Source organism: Pelophylax lessonae (assembly GCF_965119305.1).
Source record: "Pelophylax lessonae genome assembly, chromosome: 7".
Taxonomy (NCBI): domain Eukaryota; kingdom Metazoa; phylum Chordata; class Amphibia; order Anura; family Ranidae; genus Pelophylax; species Pelophylax lessonae.
In genome coordinates, this window is record NC_138774.1 from 197,387,915 (window position 1) to 197,407,988 (window position 20,074).

The following is a 20,074-nucleotide window of genomic DNA, read 5'->3' on the forward strand; positions in this document are numbered from 1 at the left end:
AATTGGGCCCAAAGTGTCATTATTTTGTATGGCCACCATTATTTTCCAGCACTGCCTTAACCCTCTTGGGCATGGAGTTCACCAGAGCTTCACAGCCACTGGAGTCCTTTTCCACTCCTCCGTGACGACATAATGGAGCTGGCAGATGTTAGAGACTTTGCACTCCTCCACCTTCCGTTTGAGGATGCCCCCCAAAAGCTGAATAGGGTTTTAGTCTGGAGACATGCTTGGCCAGTCCATCACCTTTACCCTCAGCTTCTTTAGCAAGGCAGCAGTCACCTTGGAGGTGTGTTTGGGGTTATCATGTTGGAATACTGCCCTGCGGCCCAGTCTCTGAAGGGAGGGGATCATGCTCTGCTTCAGTGTGTCACAGTACATGTTGGCATTTATAGTTCCCTCAATGAACTGTAGCTCCCCAGTGCCAGCAGTACTCATGCAGCCCCAGACCATGACACTCCCAGCACCATGCTTGACTGTAGGCAAGACACACTTGTCTTTTAATTCCTCTCCTCACTTTTGTGAGATACTGTAAATCTAGACACTGTTATCCCTCTGTGCTGGGTTAGGGCAATTTAAATCATTTAAAGCATTTGCCCCAGGCCACCAGGACATGAGACACATCAAATATAATACATATTTCAGCGCCTCCAACCTTAGTGCCAAACAACCCTCTCCAAACAACCCTCTGTTGTAATTAAATTAATATATTATTTTCCTATTAATGAGATTAATATAGTATAATATGAAAGAATGTTACCACCCAAAAAGATATTTTAGGTTTGTGGAAGACTACATGCTGGAACTTTTATATCTTCTGGGGATTCCAGCAGTGAGATCTCTGCATCAGATTTAGCAGTTCTGCTATGGCCTTTACAAAGCCAGATGATGGTGCCACTATGATGTAGACTGATGAGTTTATCTGTGAATGACAATTTTATGGTGGTCCTGGAAGGCCAAAAGACACAACTGTAGTAAAATCTCACCATTGCAGGAGAGGCAGAGACACAACTACTGCAGAGAAATCCCACCATTGTGGGAGGGGCAGAGACAAAACTAATGCAAGGAAATCTCACATTTCTGGGAGGGGCAGAGACACAACTACTGCAGGGAAGTCCCACCATTGTGGGAAGGATGGAGGCAAAACTACTGCAAGGAAATCCAAGTTTTGTGGGAGGGGTGGAGACATAACTACATCAGGGAAATCTCACAATTGTGGAAGGGGCAGAGACACAATTACTGCAAGGAAATCTCACCATTGTGGGAAAGACGGTGACAAAACGACTGCAGAGATATCCCACTACTGTGGGAGCGGGTGGAGACACAACTACTTCAGGAAAATCTCAACATTGTGGGACAGGTAGAGACACAACTACTTCAGGAAACCTCGCTACTGCAGAAGGGGCAGAGATACAACTACTGCATGAAAACTTCACCATTGTGGGAGGGTCAGAGACACAACTACTGCATGGATATCTCACCATTGTGGGAGAGGTGGACACACAACTACTTCAGGAGATTTCCAAATTGCGGATGGGGCAGAGACACAATTACTGCATTGAAATCTCACCATTGTGGTAGGGGCAGAGACACAACTATTGCATGGAAATCTCGCTATTGCGGGAGGAGCAGAGACGCAAATACTGCATGGAAATTTCGCCATTGTGGGAGGGGAGGATACACAACTACTGTATGGAAATCCCAACATTTATGAAAGGACAGGGACAAAACTACTGCAGAGAAATCCTCCTACTGTTGAAGGAGGTGGAGACACAACTACTTTAAGAAACCTCACCATTGTGGGAGGGGAAGAGACACAACTACTGCAGGGAAATCTCACCATTGTGGGAAGGATGGAGACAAAACTACTTCAGAGAAATCCCACTACTATGGGAGGGGTGGAGACACAACTACATCAGGGAAATCTCAACACTGTGGGACAGACAGAGACACAACTACTTAAGGAAATCTTACAACTGCAGAAGGGGCAGAGACACAAATACTGCATGAAAATCTCACCATTGTGGGAGGGGCAGAGACACATCTACTGCACGGATATCTCACCATTGTGGGAAAGGCAGAAACAAAACTAATATAGGGAAATCCATCCATTGTGGGAGGGGTAAAGGCACAACTGCTGTAGGGAAATCTAATCATTGTGTGGGGGGGGGGGGCACTGCTGGGAACTCTCCTAATTGTTGGGGGGTGCAAAGCTAATACACAGAAAATCCATAATTGTAGGGGGAGGGCACTGAAGGTAAATCTGATTGTGTGTGTGTGTGTGTGGGGGGGGGGGGGATACATAAACTACTATAGGGAAATCTCATCATTGTAGAGGGTGGGGGAATTGTAGAGAAATCTCATTATTGAGGGGAAGGGGCAGGGGACACAAACTACTGCAGGGAAATTCCATTATTGTGGGATGGGGAAGAGGTACAAAAATTCTGTACGCTTTGCATGGAGTAGGTCTTTATATTTTCTCAGCAGCCACAGCCTGAGTAGAGAAGCCTGACACCTGCCAGTGGGACCATTGCACTTTGTGGGGAAGTAGTGATCTCATTGTAGAGACCTGATGCGCCCCCTACTGACTCAGACCTATAGCCCTGCAATAAACCAAGCTCATGCTCCATGGTGATTGGCCTGTTGGGAGAGAGCCCATTCTGCAGAATATTGGCAGGGACCAGGTTTTTGTTCTGCTTTAAGTTGTGGTTGCTTTAAAAAAAAAAAACATGTATTAGCTGATTAAAACTGAGGAATAAATTGGTCATGAGAAATAGTATCTCTGGACTGCTGCTAGTACATTTTTGCTTAGTACTTAGAGCTCTCCTTAAACTTAATATCCCTGAAGACAGTCCTCTTATTTAAATGGTGGCATTAATGACCAGGAAAATTTACATCATCTATACACCAGTACAGAGAGGAAAAAAACTACTGCTACATAAGATTTTTCTCCTGATAATTAGTGTGTGATAAAATCTGATAACATTTTTAATAACCATTTCTCACGGTGTTTAATAAGAGGCCGGTGGATGGAGAGATGAGCACAGCTATTCTTAGTAGTTGAGGATGTATTATTTAAATACAGATCGCTCTTTTTCATATTCTTTCAGCACTGAGCCCAAATGATTTTGCTGGAGAGCCAGAATAAAATAGGAAAGATAATGAGCGAAACTGCAAAAGATAGCAGAATGGAAAGATGGATTGCGATGGAGTAGCTTGAAGGAAAGAATATCCAGACAGGCTCTGCAGTTATTGGGGAACCAAAAGGCCCAGCATTCAATGCCTGACAGTTGGCTCTAAACAACATGCTTCAATGTACGTGAATTGGAAACGTCAGGCCTAACGTCAGGCCTAACACCACTTTTCCAGGGGTTTGGCCCTTTAGAATTGCCTGCCCTGTTTACGATAGGTACTTGAATCTGTCGCCTGCACTGACATTTGTCATACAGAGGATCTATGGAATTCCAGTGTTGTAGACATTCTGTATTATGAATCTAGATGGAATCAAGTGCTGAAGGCATTATAGGCCTAAAAATACTCATTCTCTGGCTGTTATGAAGTGTCCACCACTTTGTAAGCCACTGCTCTAAAATAGGTATACAAATTGAGGGTTCTAATGTTGTTATGGCTTTCCTTATCTACATGCTTGTTATAGGTCAGTTATTTAGAAAGTATTGAAGCCATAAAGAGCCAGAGAACCAGCATTTTCAGAAATATGATATCATCCCAGCCTTGGCAAAGTCCCCTGACTGGAGCTCAAGGACTGCTTTATAATGATAAAAGATAAAACTTTTGTTGAGAATTGATACTGTTTCTGTATATGGTGGCATGTCAGACATGCATTCATGCAGACTTATAAAGTTACAGAAAGGCTCACCTAATCGGTCAACATGCACACCTAATGTAGCTCTTTAAACTGTGTTTGGTTTTCCTTAAACTTTGTTTTTGGTTTGCATAAAAGCAGTATTCTAAATTAACAGATCGGAAATTGCTTTGTGTAAAGCCAACTGTAAATGTAATGCACACACATTTATCCAGGAATATATGTTCTCTCCTCTCCCCTGTATCTATGAGATACATTGATCTATGGGAGCGCAGTACATGCAGGATTTAGGGGATTCAGACGCAGCGGGAGACGGGAAGAACTGGGTAATTTGCATAGTGATAAGATCTATTTTTAAGCTTGGCTTTAACAAGGGCAGTGCAATTAGATGCTCGGGGGCACCTCCGAGGCATGGCTGGTACGGGAGATGGGTCTACACAGAGGCCCAGCGGTAGACTCACATTTGGAGAGATTAAACACCTAAATGTAAAATATTTCAGCTGTGCAAGCCAAACAGGAAAAATTTGAATATGAGTTTCTACAACCATCATTTACAAAATAGCCATGCTGTTTGCCTGCAGTGACAATGCAGCATTTAGGATAACCTATAGTGAGAAAATACATAAGCCTACTATAATTACAACATGTTTCTATAACCCAACTTTTGCAAAGCAGTACCGCATTCCAATAATGTTGGAATAATCAAAAAAAAGGACGAAGAACGGGGATCCGGGACTTTATGTTACCAAATAGTAAATGGAATTAACAATATTGAACGTATAAAAAGTTTTACAAATGTTTATTAATGTTAAACATTAAAAGAGATGTACAGCCAAAGTTTGTTTGGCTGTATATCCCCTATGGATTACAGGAGTGCAATTCATGCACTCCTGTGACCCGTTTCAGCAGGTCTGAAGTCCGCTCTCTGCTGACGTCACAGATGTCGGTCCAGGCACCGCATCATCGTGACCATAGAGCTGGAATCTGCCAGGTGCCTGGACAGATACCTGTTTCACCCTCTCAGCGAGCTGCTGAGAGCCTGAGCCGGCCACTCCCCGTCCCTCCACAGCCCAGCGCTCCAATGAGTGAGAAGGGGGCAGAGCAGAGAGCTGTGACTGACATTCAGCAGCTCTCTGCTCGGGGAGCTGTCAGAACCGAGCGATCAGCGGTGCTCGATCGCTCAGAACTCAGTGCAGAGGTGCTGGGGGACAGATGCAAAAGGGGAAAAACACTGAATCCCATACTTATCTTTTAAAAAGTTCTACAAGCGCCATATGTTTTCTGATTGGCTTTTGTACGTCTTTGAAATACTTATTAATAAAAAGTAATGGAAAAGAAAAAGCTCTACAAGCTACCCCCAGCAAAGCATGATCCAATTTGCTACAGCAGGGAAAAAATTCCTTTCTGATCCCCTGAGAGGCAATCTGATATTCTCTGGATCATCTTTACCTATTAATATTAGTATCCAGTTATATCATGTACACCCAGGAAAGAGTCCAGGCCTTTTTTTTAAAGCAATCTAGTGAGCTAGCCAGAACCACCTCTGGAGGGAGTCTATTCCACATTTTCACAGCTCTTACGGTGAAGAAACCTTTCCGTATTTGGAGACTAAATCTGTTTTCCTCTAGACGTAAAGAGTGCCCCCTTGTCCTCTGTGTTGACCTTAAAGTGAATAACTTTACACCAAGTTCACTATATGGACCCCTTATGTATTTTATGTTGATCATATCCCCACTTAATCTCCTCTCCTCAAGAGAGAATAAATTCAGTTCCTCTAATCTTTTCTCATAGCTGAGCTCCTCCATGCCTCTTATTAGTTTGGTCGCCCTTCTCTGCACTTTCTCCAGTTCCCCGATATCCTTTTTAAGAACTGGTGCCCAAAACTGAACTGCATATTCCAGATGAGGTCTTACTAATGATTTGTACAGGGGCAAAATGATCTCTGTCTCTCTCAAGTCCATGCCTCTGTTAATACAAGAAAGGACTTTGCTTGCTTTGGAAACTGCAGCTTGGCATTGCACCCTATTATTAAGCTTATGATCTACCAGAACACCCAGATTCTTCTCTGCTATGGATTCCCCCAGTTCTGCTCCCACTAGTATGTATGATGCATGTATGATGCACGTTTTGCTCCCCGTAGTATGCATGATGCATGCATATTCTTAGCCCCCAAGTGCATAACTTTACATTTATCAACATTAAACCTCATTTGCCACATAGTTGCCCAATGAAAATTGAGGTCTGCTTGTTAGTTGGAGACATTCTGTAAGAAAGTTATTCCACTGCAAAGCTTGGTGTCATCTGCAAAGACTGAAATGGTACTTTTAATCTCAGACCCTATATGTTTTATAAAGGAATTAAAAAGTAAGGGTCCCAACACTGAACCTTCGGGTACACCACTGATAAATTTATATCATTCAGAGTAAGAATCATTAACCACTACTCTCTGAATTCTATCTTTTAGCCAATTTTCTATCCATTTACAAACTGATCTTTCCAAGCCCATAGATGCTTGTATGGAATGTTTTCAATGATTCTTAATATACACTACTGTATATTACCAAATGTATTGGGACACCTGCCTTTACACGCACATGAACTTTAATGGCATCCCAGTCTAATGCCCCGTACACACGTGCAGATTATCTGCAGACTTTTGTCTGCAGACTTACCAAAACCATATAATATGAGGTCAAACCTAAACACTTTCAATTTGTATGCAATCCGGCAGGCCCTTGCACTACATAGAAAAGGTAAGTCTGCAGACAAAAGTCTGCAGATAATCTGCACTTGTGTACGGGGCATAAGGCTGTAGGGATCAATATTGAGTTGGCCCACCCTTTACAGCTATAACAGCTTCAACTCTTCTGGGAAGGCTGTCCACAAGGTTTAGGAGTGTGTCTATGGGAATGTTTGACCATTCTTCCACAAGCGCATTTTTAAGGTCAGGCACTGATGTTAAACAAAAAGTATCCTGTACAGGCATAGGAAAAAGAAGCTATATGGTTGACAAAAATAATTGGCAAAGAGGTACTCTGATAAAAAATGTATGAACTTTAAAGAATCAATTGTATACAAAATGTCTAGATGCCCGGCTGCAGCATAAATCATATGCTAACATATGTAAGAGAGATAACAAGTCTGTGCACAAAAAAACAAGACACTTGACAAACAAATAAAACAACAAATAAACAGATTTTTGCTGCAGCCGGGCATGTAGACATTTTGTTTTCAATTGATTCATTAAAGTTCATACAATTTTTATAGGAGTACCCCTTTGCCAATTATTTTTGTCAACCATATAGCTTCTTTTTCCTTTCTTCTTTATGCCTGTACAGGATACTTTTTGATTATATGCGTCAAAATACAGGTTAAACCGTATTTTAATAATTTTTTTCCTACAAACTCTAAAAAGACTATTGTTTTATAAAACATTAATAATTATTATTAATTAAATAATAAATAATATATAAGAATATTTATTGCCCTCTCTCCTAAACAGATATTTATATAGTTATATATTAGGAATCCTCTCCACCTCCTATTAGTCCTTTATCCATACTTTACTCCTCCTTTTATTTATATGTACTCCTTATTTTAGATATCATTCTCCCCTCAGAATAAAATTATATTTATTTAATTAATAATAATTATTAATGTTTTATAAAATGATAGAGGAAAATGGATGCAATAAATAAAGAACTTTAAAAATTATAGAAGATATAAACTGGGAATTCATCACCAAATTAATTGGACACTACAGCACCTTTATATTTATTTATTTTTAAATTTTGGAATATTATATATTTATTTATTTTGCACATTAAATGTTGCAATTGGTTGCACAATACTTAATTTGTACTTCATTTGCACTTGATGTTAATTACTAAGTATTTGCACATTCATCACCTACTTGGTCATTTTACACCTCAGCACCTTAATTTAATTTGTTCAGTGTATTTATGCGACTAATTTATGCCCCATATTTGTGTCTAGCACCTTAATGATTTGCACCAAAATAATTGTATACTAAGCAATCAACAATTGGAGGAATACATTGCACTTTTCCTTTTTATTTGATTGGAGCACCTTTTTTCTTATATACCCACAAGTACTTATGAATGAATACCATTTAATTTATTGTATGTTTAGAATTGTTGATTGTAATTGACATTTACTCCATCCCTGAAGCGCAGCAGTACCCCCCTCCTTTCTATATTCATTTAGTAGACTGCCTAGGTATCATTTTTTTGTATTTGCAGCATCAGGGACATATATAATTTATTTTAAAATTCCCGTGATAGCGTATGAATCAAATTTTTTTACATTTCTCCTTAGTATTACTAATACTAAGGGAGAGTATTACTATTATTAATACTAAGCTCTCCTATTGAAAATGCTAGTTTCCTAGCTGCCATGCAGATCCAAAGGCTTCCATACTTTGCAAGTCATTGACCCAGAACAACTATTCAGACCAGGAGCTCCCACTTCATAGCTACATGCATATTGCGGATCAGTGATTTGGAATGTACACAAGATTCTTACATATTAGGGACTTCAGTAATGAGACCTTTCCAAATCTTTGGCCATTACAAAGCCAAATGACAGTGTCCAGGTATGCTGTTCACAGGGTAGCTGATAGGGGGGACCACCAGTCCTCCTGTAGGGGGCCGGGTACAAGGGGGGGGGGCCCAACAACACGGGGAATAGTGTGGTCGTGCAGAGGGCAATTACAGAAGGAAGCCCTGTGTGGCTCTCGGCAGCAGCTGAAAGCCAGTTTCTCCCCCTCCTGCCAACTTTCACCTGCTCCAGGGAGAGAGACAGACAAAGGACATCATTCCTGTAATTGCTTCTCTGACACTGATCCCCCTCCCTGTTCTGCCTGCTTTTGATCCCCCTACCCGTGTGCTCCCTTTTCACTTTTTTTTTTTAACGAGTAATGGCGGCGATCTGCGATTTTTTTTGCGGGACTGCGACATTGCGGCGGACAGATCGGACCCTTGACTGACATTTTTGACACTTTTGGGGGTACCAGTGACATTACTATAGTAATCAGTGCTATACATGACACTGGCAGGAAAAGGGTTAACTTTATTGGAGAAGGAGGTTTTAAGTGTGTCCCTAGGGGCATGCTTCTAACTGTGATTGGATGTGGCTTTTCATGTAACAGCAGAGATCTACGGTCCAACATAGCAGGACCGTATGATCTCTGCTGTTACACAGGGGAGAAAGACTCCCCTTTGTTTACATTAGCCGCCTGCCTTTCTCCTGGTGTCCGCCGCTCACACGCGCAGGGGGGGGGGGGTCCGTGAGCGAGCGGGAGCGCACCTCCGGCGGCGCGTGCTCGCTCCCTAGAGCCTCACAGGCTAGTGACGTACCCCTAAGTCACTTTGCCTGTGAGGGGCTGACTGCCGCCGTATATAGTCGTGCGGCATTCGGCAAGTGGTTAAAAAAAATGTAAAATAAAAAAAAATTAAAAAGGGCTAATTCACACAGGTTCTCTGCTATGTTTGTGTCCGCTAATAATGATTTTAGTGTACTCTATGTGAAAATATTGTCTTAAAAATTTGGTTGGGGGGGTTGGGCCCTGCCAGGTAGGCTGTACGAGGCCCTGTGATCTCTAACAGCAGCCCTGGCTGTGCATGATGCAGAATAAAAAAGAGGAAAGTCTGGCTACAAGACAGCACCTTCTTTATGGCCTTATGGTGGGGGCAGGGACACAGACTGCCACGCAATATCGCCAATCGAATATATATAACTAGCCAGGGAGAATTAGTGCCCACCCAAAACTAGAATATAAGCTGGCCTTGAAGTCATATATATTTTCAAATGCACAATGGCTATAAATACAGCTGTCACATTTTAAAGGGCATATTGTAGGACGAACGTTCTACTGGCAAGTTTCTCTCTGTAACATAAATTTCTAATTTTGCTTCTATTTACTTTTAGCATGGCAGAGATTTGGCACCCCCACAGCTGTAAGAGTGTGTAGCAGCTCCGCTTGCCAGACCACTGTCTTGCCAGATATCATTCTTCGTGCCTCACAAAGCTCGTATTTGAGGTGGTTTTCTTTTACTGCCAGCAAGCACAGGAGCACAGATCCGCACACATAATACAATCTGTTCCACGCATGTTACAAAGGCAGCCTAACACGCCACAACATCCTGCAAGTCTGTGCCATCCTAAATCTTAACACTCTGCATGCTATGAAAAGTGTAAATTTCTGTACCTGTTTGTTCTTAAAGGGAACACATAATCTTTCCCATTTTTAATTTAGATAAATGTAAAAAAAAATATGACCTTACTGTAAATATTCTAATCAATATAAGTTAATGTTTTATGAACCTTGTTTTAACCTATAATAGGCAATTATGTGTAGCACCCTCTCGTGTGCTACTAGTGGTAGTGCAGGTCAATTATATTCTGGCTCTGGGCTAAGCCTGAGCCATGGAATCCAGGTCAGGGTTCATTGGAGTTCAGGGCTGGGTGACTCAGCCAGGCAGCTTTCTGGTGCTCACCAAGGGTTTGTTCTGGAAATTAGCGGGCAGAAGCTAGGAGGGTTATCTTGCATATTTAGGGGGCCATTAGCCAATCCCCAGGAAGTGGGCCTAGCAGGGAACTAAGTGAGCCCCTAAATTGTCATGAGTTATGCCAACAGGGGAGTTCGGTGGAAGATGGAGATTCAGTGCTGAGGGAGACTGTCGGTGGTCCTTGAGGGACCCCTGTCGGGGAGAGGGGTTCTACCTCGGGCCGAAGCTCCAGTGGCTGGCCTGGAAGGATCCTACTACAGGAGGCAGTTGGAAGGAGGCTTTCCAGAGAGGCAGCAGGAGCAAGTAAGGACAGTGTGAGTAGATCAGCAAGGTGCAGGGATAGACAAAGGGAGAGACAGCCACATGTAGCAGGTCGCTCTTGAAGACAGCAGTGTGCTTAAGTCTACAGCATTGCCCTGGGAGATCTCCAGTGTGTCAGTTGGGAGGATTGGCCCAGTGTGTCAGTTTGGTAGACTGGGAGAAAGAAACAGAGAGGTGGGCTGGTGAAGCAGAAGCCAAGTGGGCTAGCATTTTCTTCAAGAAGTAGAGCGGGGACCGGTGTCTACAGGGAAGCAGAAGTTGTTGCAGGGTGCAGTTCACTCCACCTGTGCTGCTTCTCTAAGGGACTGAAAGTTCCTAGCCTGTAAGGGGCTGTTGCAAAGTTAACAAAAGACTGTTCATTCTTCATGAAAGCATCAAATTATTGTGCAGGAGGATCAAGTGGAAGCTGTAAATAGGGAGTAAGTTGTCCCTGGTTCTGTTTGATATTGTCAAGTTGAGCATCCCATAATTCCCATCCCCATCCAAGTTATTATCTCCAAGTTGAAGATGCAAGTTGAAGATGCAATGTGCCTGGCTGTGCAGCAGTGGGGAACCCTGACATTTGCAACTCCTACAGGGGTAGTACTACATAGGTATGGCATAGGACAGGCAAACTTTCTGAATACATACTTGTTTTTTTGCAGTACTACATAATGGCTGTGCTTCCCTGCTCCTTCTGACAATGTAAGGCCTTGTTTACACCTGTAGCGCGACCCTATTCACTTGAATTGGTTGTGCTGGGTGAGCGGTACCGCCCGCCAAATGCAACAGGGGTGTATAATTTCTGCCATGGCACTTGTACATCCCCGGCCGCTGTGTCTGCCGCAAAGCAACACAGAGAAGGTAAAAAAAACCTTCTTAGAACCAATTTATTTTGGATAAGATTTCCACATTTTTTGAAGGTATATTCCACTTTTTCTCATTTTATTTTTATTAGATAGAAATTTGTGGATTAGCCGCTAAAAGCAGGGAAGATTATCCATTTCAATTACTGTGTCACAGCTTACTGTGATAGCAAATCCTATTTTTTTTTTTTTTCAATTTTAGCTGAGAAGTTAGAATTATTTAAGAAGTATTCTTCTTCCTGAAAAAATGTGCTTTTTTTGTAGTCCAGCAAGTCTCTGAATCTCAGCTTTCCTGTTTGTAGGTCTCTCCTGTAGCTAGTTGTTGTGTGTTTTCCCAGCCAAGGCTGTATACTCCCAAACACACAATGCCCGCCATGCCACACCTCTGTTCGCAGCTCCCAGCAAACTGACAGACAGCTGCAGGAGCCTACCATTCCCTCCCTTTCTTCTCTACAAACCGGAGGTTCAGGGAATGACATGGATTATCCTGCACCCACTGGCAGTGACATGGGGCAGAAGGTAAGTGTTTAGGGATACAGGGGGTTTAAATGTATTTGGCTGTGAATGCATGAAGGTAAAAAAAAAAAATAACACTATGTACTACTTTAAGGAAGGGATTGTGTCAATTGGCTTTGGGAATGTGTTGCTTTGCGTTGCATTCAGTTACATTTGAGATCAGTTTAAAATGCTTCCCAGATAATTGGAACAGACAGTGCATTACCTCTTTACGACTGTGGCAGAGGGCAGTGTGGTGAACAGTTCAGCACATCACACACAGGTCCCTTGTTTTTGTGTAATTATACAAACTGTATTTGACGTGTACAATGTACACTTCATTCATGTTGCTGTACAGCAGCTCTGCATGAGAAAATGCAACATGTCTGCATTTCATCACAGCTTGCTTTAGCGCAGATCTGAGCTGCGTTGAAGTGTGAATGGGACACACCGAAAATAATTGCTTAGGGTGTGTCGTGGTGACCAGCGTTTTACAATGCAGCAAAACAGTGAAAACAGCCTAAAGCCTGGTACATGCTAACAGTTTTTTCGTGCGCTGGGTTGCATGAAAAAAAACTGACAGCTCCGGTCGAAGCTGCTGTACTAAACATCAGACATTAGTACAGCGATCTCCCCCGTTGAGCTGTTGTGTTCTGACAGGGTGGCGGACCCCCTCGCCAGATTAAAGCGATCTTCGCCATTGGCTGAGAGTGCTGATCGGGAGTCAGTCGGGTGCTGGTTTTCCAGCATGCCCATCTAAGAGAAGCTGGCTGAATGGCTGGCTTTTGTCAGACAGACCGACATACACACAGGCTGAATGTCGTCCATTTTTTTAACCAGAAAATGACTTCTGACATTCGGCCTGTGTGTACCTGGCTTAATCCTGTTATCCACAGTTCTGAAAGATAGGATAAGATATCTGCCACACAGGGAATGCATTGCATTCAGGGTTAGCTGACTCACAAACTTTGTGTCACTGTGAGAAGGAGCAGGAAGCAAAATCAGACTATGCCATGGGTAGACATGTCTGCCTCTTGTGACTATAGAGTATATAATAACAAACTATACATAGCGACAGGTTTTTTTTTTTTTAAGATTATTGCACTTTGAAAATACATTATACACAGTACATAAAGTTTATACATAAAGCTAACCACTTTTGGAAGCTAATGTTTAAACCTTTGTACAACAAAAGCTTGAAGGGCCAGCTTGTAAAATGTTAAAAAAATAAATATACTAATGATAAACTGTTATATTAGCCAGTGGATTTGAAAAGTTATGTATACACAATTTTGACTCCCCTCCCCTTCCTCAGCTGTGCTCTCTGGGTAAAGAGGTACAAATACCCTCCAGATTCTGCAGCTCTACTGATTCTGTGACACCGTATTTCCTCTTGCCTGTTCTTTGAAAAAATGAGCTAACATAGTGAAAAGGTGTGAAATGTGCGCAAGTGGGATTAAATCAGTGTTAATTTCGTTGACAAAATTAGTTGACTAAAATAGTGTTAACAGATTACTAAAATACGACTAAAATTTAAATGGAGATTTAGTCCGAAGACTATTGAAATTTGATGTCAAAATGAACACTGGATTAAACATAGTGGGTATTGTATAGGTAATAAAGGTGAATGCTTACAATATTTTGGGACTGCCAACAGTTAGAATCTCATCAATACACGAAAGTTACCCAGACCTGGATTGTCTTTAGAAACTGAGAAATCTTGTCCAGTGAGTAGTAGTGAAAAGTAGTAGTGAAAGAGAGCTAATCTGATGAGTACCCAGCAAATCTAACTGTCAAATAGACTTCAATGAAATGAAGAATTTTCTTAAAGGTATCCAGCTACAAAAGCAGTAAATGACTGGTAAGTGGCTCATTTGCGGTTTCATGAATATGCCCCATATATTTGATCATTAGTGGAAGCCTTGAAAAATTTGTACATGAAATACAATTAAGGCACGGAACAGCAAGCAAGTAAAAAGTAAATGTCATGCAAAGGTTTCTTTCAAAGTACTACCCTAAAGTGCCATTACTGAAACTGCACTAGAGATTCCCTCCAACAGCAATGAAATAATGAATATGATGAAGCTTAAAAAAAACTGCCTATTTTCCACTCGCTGAAACTCAATCAGACTGAAAAATCTTGTTTGTGCAATAAGAATCAAAGTACTGCTAGCTGTCATTGGGAAAGGATGGGACACTGTGGTCAGCGTAGGCCTCCTTTCCGCCACACAGGGGTCACTGGCTCCTGGTAAAGCAGGCTCTGGCCTTTGTGCCCTTTTGACGTAGTAGAGGACGGATCTGTGTCATGCTTCCCGCCCTGGAGGTGCTGAAGAAAAATTCACATTGCCATCACACAGAGCTGGACTGACAGAGACACAGGACCTGGGGCTGAGCCGTAACACAGAACACTGACAGGCAGCAGAAGATGTGACGGACAGGGAGCAGACAGCGGGTCATAGACTGGCACAGACTGAAGGAGACACAGAGCCACATGAATCTTGATAGACACACATAGACCTCCCTGGCTATGCACTGTGAACTCAAGATGGAAAGCTACTGTCTGCTCACACCCGTTAAAAAAAACACTGTTTATGCACAAAGACCTTTCTATCATTGAAGATACATTTCCGCAGAGAAAAAAAAGCCTTTGACTGAGTTTTTAACAAAACACCAATGTGATTTTGATTGAGTTTACTAGAGGTGATTGCAAAATGTAAAATTTAAATCAGATTCAAAAATAAATACATACATTATAAATATACAGTATATAATTATAAACCTGTTTTTATAATTTTGTTTAAATGCTTTTCCTCCTTAACATTTTTTCTTACAACCTTGTATCCTCCAGCAGACTATTATTTCCATTAGACACATCACCAAGCTGCTTTCTGGATAAAACAGGATCTGACCCAAAGGTTACAAAGCTTATTGGGTTCCTGGGCAGTGGGAATCAATATTCAACTGTGGATACAAAGGCAGGTTCAAAGAGCACTGACAAACTAGAAAAGTAAAATTGTAAACAATTTTCCATGTATGGATATTTTTTACATTTTTTATTTACATGGGTCCAGCTTGGACCAATGTAAGTATGCATATACCATTCCTGTAGGATCCCTCTAGAAGCTGGAAATTACTGTAACTTACTGTAAATTACATTGCTATGAATGCAAAGCATTCCCAAGGCAGAGCAGCTGGGTGGTGATGTCATGCTTTCCACCTCATCCAAATGCATTGCCCTAATGAGAAAATGCAAAGCCTTCCCTGAATGGCACCTGTGCCAATCGAGCAACCTCCTGGGTTCCCAATGTAGCAAGGCACCCACTTGGCACGGGGCCCAGAAGCTAGTGGAGATCACTAAAGTAGTGGTGTCTAGTACAGTGTTTTCCAGCTTCTAGAACTGGGATTGTTTATGCATAGATACATTATATTGTCAAAAGTATTGGGACGCCTTCCTTTACACGCACATGAACTTAAATGGCATCCCAGTCTTAGTCCATAGGGTTCAATATTGAGTTGGCCCACCCTTTGCAGCTATAACAGCTTCAAGTCTTCTGGGAAGGCTGTCCATAAGGTTTAGGAGTGTGTCTATGGGATAGTTTGACCATTCTTCCAGAAGTGCATTTGTGAAGCTAGGAGGTTGGAGAGAAGGCCTGGCTCGCAGTCTCCGCTCTAATTCATCCCAAAGGTGCTCTATCAGGTTGAGGTTAGGACTCTGTGCAGGCCACTCAAGTTCCTCCCCCCCAAACTCACTCATCCATCCACACTGCACAGAGTCCTGACCTCAACCCGATAGAACACCTATGGGATGAATTAGAGTGCAGACCTTGTGAACAGCCTTCGCAGAAGAGTTGAAGCTGTTATAGCTGCAAAGGGTGGGCCAACTCAATATTGAACCCTACAGACTAAGACTGGGATGCCATTAAAGTTCATGTGCATGTAAAGGCAGGTGTCCCAATACTTTTGACAATATAGTGTACATTGGTCCAAGCTGAACCAATGTAACTACGTACAAATTACCATACCTGGAATTCTTCTTTAAACCTGTTGGGTTATCATCTGGACAGTGATACACAGATTTGTAAGGCACAGAATAAAAATGAAAGAAAAAGAAGAGCTAAGGAAGTAATAAGAAAGGTACGTGGAATAGAAGAGAGTGTAAGAAAGAGAAGGAGAGAGAATGGAAGGAGAAGTGGGAAAGAAGGAAGGAAGGAAATAGAGAAGTACAGAAGAAGACAGCAGCTAAAGAAAGGTAAAAAAGAAAGAGATGCATTTTCAAATATTAAATGAAACATAAACATATTTAAACCTAGAAAGTTGGAAATTCACATATGCCCACAAAACATCTCTCACTCATACTGTACATATACATAGTAAAGCATCCACTCTAAAGGCAAACAGAGATATAATCCAAGAAAGTGGCCATCTATACTATATAGATGAAAGTCCACTTTAATTAGAAGGGGAAATGAAGCAGAAGTAATTACAGGGATACCATTGTCTCTAAGAGAGTCTTGGAAGGAGGAGGAAGCAATGTGAATGAGAATAACAGAACCAAAATTATGCAGAACAATGAAAGTTTTGAACAGCAATGAGGTGAAAGGCTGAAAACTTCTAAACAATGCAGTGAAAGTTCAGAAAGTTTGAAGCGATGAAACACCTGCTTGGTGCTCCTTCCAGCATACAGTGACTGGCACCCACAAAGAGGATGAAAGTTTGATATGTGAGGGAAAGAAGGGGGTAGAAGTCCATATATATATATGCTTTCTACATATATATAATAATTCATTTTTATTCATATATAAATACTGTCAAACCAGAAGTCCATACAGTGAATATTGTAACATAGGGCAACTCACGGTAAATTTACGTTGCAGACAGATGGGCTGCGAGAAATCGCACCTCGAGATTGCTTTACAAAACTGCACATGCAAGAAAAGAAAAAGTGAGAAATAAAATATATCAAACCATAAAGGACATGAGGACAACAGAAGGGGGATCAACGTCTTACTCTGGGTGAGCATTGTGGGGTGGAAAGTTGAGGAGTAAAACCTTGAACCTCTCCCACTGTATAAAAATAAACAAAAAGGGAAGGGATACCAGGGCAGTTTAGGCTACACAAGGAGGACAATGAAACCAAGGATGAGGAAAGGATAAGGGAAACTGTGGGATAAAAAGAAAAGACTGAGGATTTGAGTATGTGAGGAGGAAGAGTATAGAGAACAGACTATAAATGTTTTGAAGAATGGGGTACACTAGGCAGGCATTGATAGGAATATCTTTTAAAAAAAATGAAGAAAGCAATGGACAAAGTTGCTTAAACACAACAGCCAAGCAGAATTTGCCATTTGTGGATTTAACTTATGAAAGCTGTAATCTGATTGGCTGCTTTGTGTTATTGCACCATCCTGCTTTTTTCACTACCTTATCTTATGAATTCAATATCGCCATCTAAATAAAGACACTAACCACTAAATAATCTCCATTATTTATAACCCCACATATCTCTCTCCTTCACTTTCTCTGTCTCCCTGATCTGCCTTTCTATATCCCTATTTCTACAAACATAACGTTACGTTAGCATCAATCATATGGATTAAAGCCCCACCCTAGCCATAACTTTCTGTTATGTTTTTATGGTACCATCAGAGAAACTTCCATTTACTGCCTAAGGCAAAGGTGGGAACATAGAAATTAATCACAGTTTTAACAACTCATCACTCTACCAAAAATGTAAAAAGTTTTAGATAGAGTTTAATAATCTTTACAATGTCTGTTCCACCTTTACATATAAGTTTTCTAATAATAAAACTCATTCAAATTCTTTAATACCCCACTGTGTATAGTCCACTTGAAAGTGGATTTCAAGTGGCAGAAACCTAACCCCTGCCTGGCAGAATAGTCTGCAAAATGGGGATTCCCTGTCTTGGACACTTGGCAACTATACACTATCACAGGCCCGCATTAAAAAGAATCTAAACCCAAAACAAAAAATGTCATGGTTTGCAGCTTACCAGGCCTTAGATGTGGTGGCTGCATAGGGTATTTTTAAAGGCACTTTTATTCCTTTATTTTGGCCTGATTCTTCTTGTGCTAGGATGACAACACTTGCTCACTCACTGTACTGTATCTTTGGAGGAGCAGTATTGTCATGCTACCAAACACCTCCCCCTCGCCTCATCTCCATAATATAAGGGAAGGTGTTCTGTAGTTTACATAAGAGCACTCGAAAGTCTGGTACCATTGTTTGAGAATACACTTCAGCGCACAAGAAGTTGCAAGAACACTGGATTTCTGGAGGGATCAAGGTATATTTCTGTACTTGCAGAAATTTTTTTAGATTGAAAACTGATATAGTGCCTTGAAAAAGTATTCATACCCCTTGAAATTTATGTTAAACATGTTAAAAATAAAAAGCGTAAATGTATTTGATTAGGATTTTATGTGATAAACCAACACAAAGTGGAGCATATTTGTGAAGTAGAAAGAAAATGATAAATGGTTTTTACATTTTTTTACAAATATCTGAGAAGTGTGGCGTGCATTTGTATTCAGCCCCCCTGAGTCAATACCTTGTAGAACCACCTTTCACAGCAATTACAGCTGCCAGTCTTTTTGGGGATGTCTTTACCAGCTTTGCACATTTAGAGAATGACATTTTTTCCCATTCTTCTTTGCAAAATAGCTCAAGCTCTCTGGACGGAGAGCGTCTGTGAGCAGCAACTTTCAAGTCTTGCCACAAATTATCAAATAGATTTAGGTCTGGACTTTGACTGGGCCATTCTAACACATGAATATGCTTTGTTCTAAACCATTCCATTGTAGCCCTGGCTGTATGTTTAGGGTCGTTGTCCTGCTGGAAGGTGAACCTCCACCCCAGTCTCAAGTCTTTTGCAGACTCCAACAGGATTTCTTCTAATATTGCCCTGTATTTGGCTCCATCCATCTTCCCATCAACTCTGACCAGCTTCCTGGTCCCTGCTGAAGAAAAGCATCCCGACAGCATGATGCTGCCACCATGTTTCACGGTGGGGATGGTGTGTTCAAGGTGATGTGCAGTGTTAGTTTTCCGCCACACATCGCGTTTTGCTTTTAGGCCAAAAAGTTAAATTTTGGTCTCATCTGAATAGAGCACCTTCTTCCACATGTTTGCTGTGTCTCCCACATGGCTTCTCGCAAACTGCAAATAGGATTTCTAATGGCTTTCTTCTTACCACTCTTCCATAAAGGCCAGATTTGTAGAGTGCATGACTAATAGTTGTCCTTTGGACAGACTCTTGCACCCAACCTGTGGATCTCTGTAGCTCCTCTAGAGTTACAATGGGCCTCTTGGCTGCTTCTCTGATTCATGATCTCCTTGCCCGGCCTGTCAGTTTAGGTGGACAGCCATGTTTTGGTAGGTTTTCAGTTGTGCCATACTCTTTCAGTTTTCAGATGATGGATTGAACAGTGCTCCGTGAGATGTTCAAAGCTTGGGATATTTTTTTATAACCTAACCCTGCTTTTAACTAATCCACAACTTTATTTCTGACCTGTCTGGTGTGTTCCTTGGCCGTCATGATGCTGTTTGTTCACTAAGGTTCTCTAACAAACTTCTGAGGGCTTCACAGAACAGCTGTATTTATACTGAGATTCAATTACACAGGTGGACTCTATTTACTAATTAGGTGATTTCTGAAGGCAATTGGTTCCACTAGATTTTAGTTAGAGGTATCAGAGTAAAGGGGGCTGAATACAAACGCATGCCACACTTTTCAGATATTTATTTGTAAAAAAGTTTAAAAAAACATTTATCATTTTCCTTCCACTTCACAATAATGTGCCACTTTGTGTTGGCCTATCACATAAAATCCCAAGAAAACACATTTACATTTTTGGTTGTAACATGACAAAATGTTGAAAATTTCAAGGAGTATGAATACTTTTTCAAAGCACTGTATAGCCACTAAGTCTAAGGATAGATAGAACTGCAATAGGTTGGAGTTTTTTTCTCCAGTTTTGATGCACTTTAATTTTCCAAGTGCATATACAGCTGCCCAGGCTTTGACAGCTCATCCTAAAGTATA

At 41.4% G+C, this 20,074-nt stretch overlaps 1 protein-coding gene across 1 annotated transcript in view; it reads right to left on the minus strand.

Annotated features, from left to right (window-relative positions):
- The window catches only part of CACNA1B (calcium voltage-gated channel subunit alpha1 B), a 450,568-nt gene that overhangs the window by 116,121 nt on the left and 314,373 nt on the right, over positions 1–20,074 (minus strand). Inside the window, exon 19 of the mRNA XM_082263407.1 lies at positions 16,868–16,930. Within this exon, the coding sequence (XP_082119533.1) occupies positions 16,868–16,930 (63 nt within the window). The remainder of the gene's footprint in view (positions 1–16,867; positions 16,931–20,074) is intronic.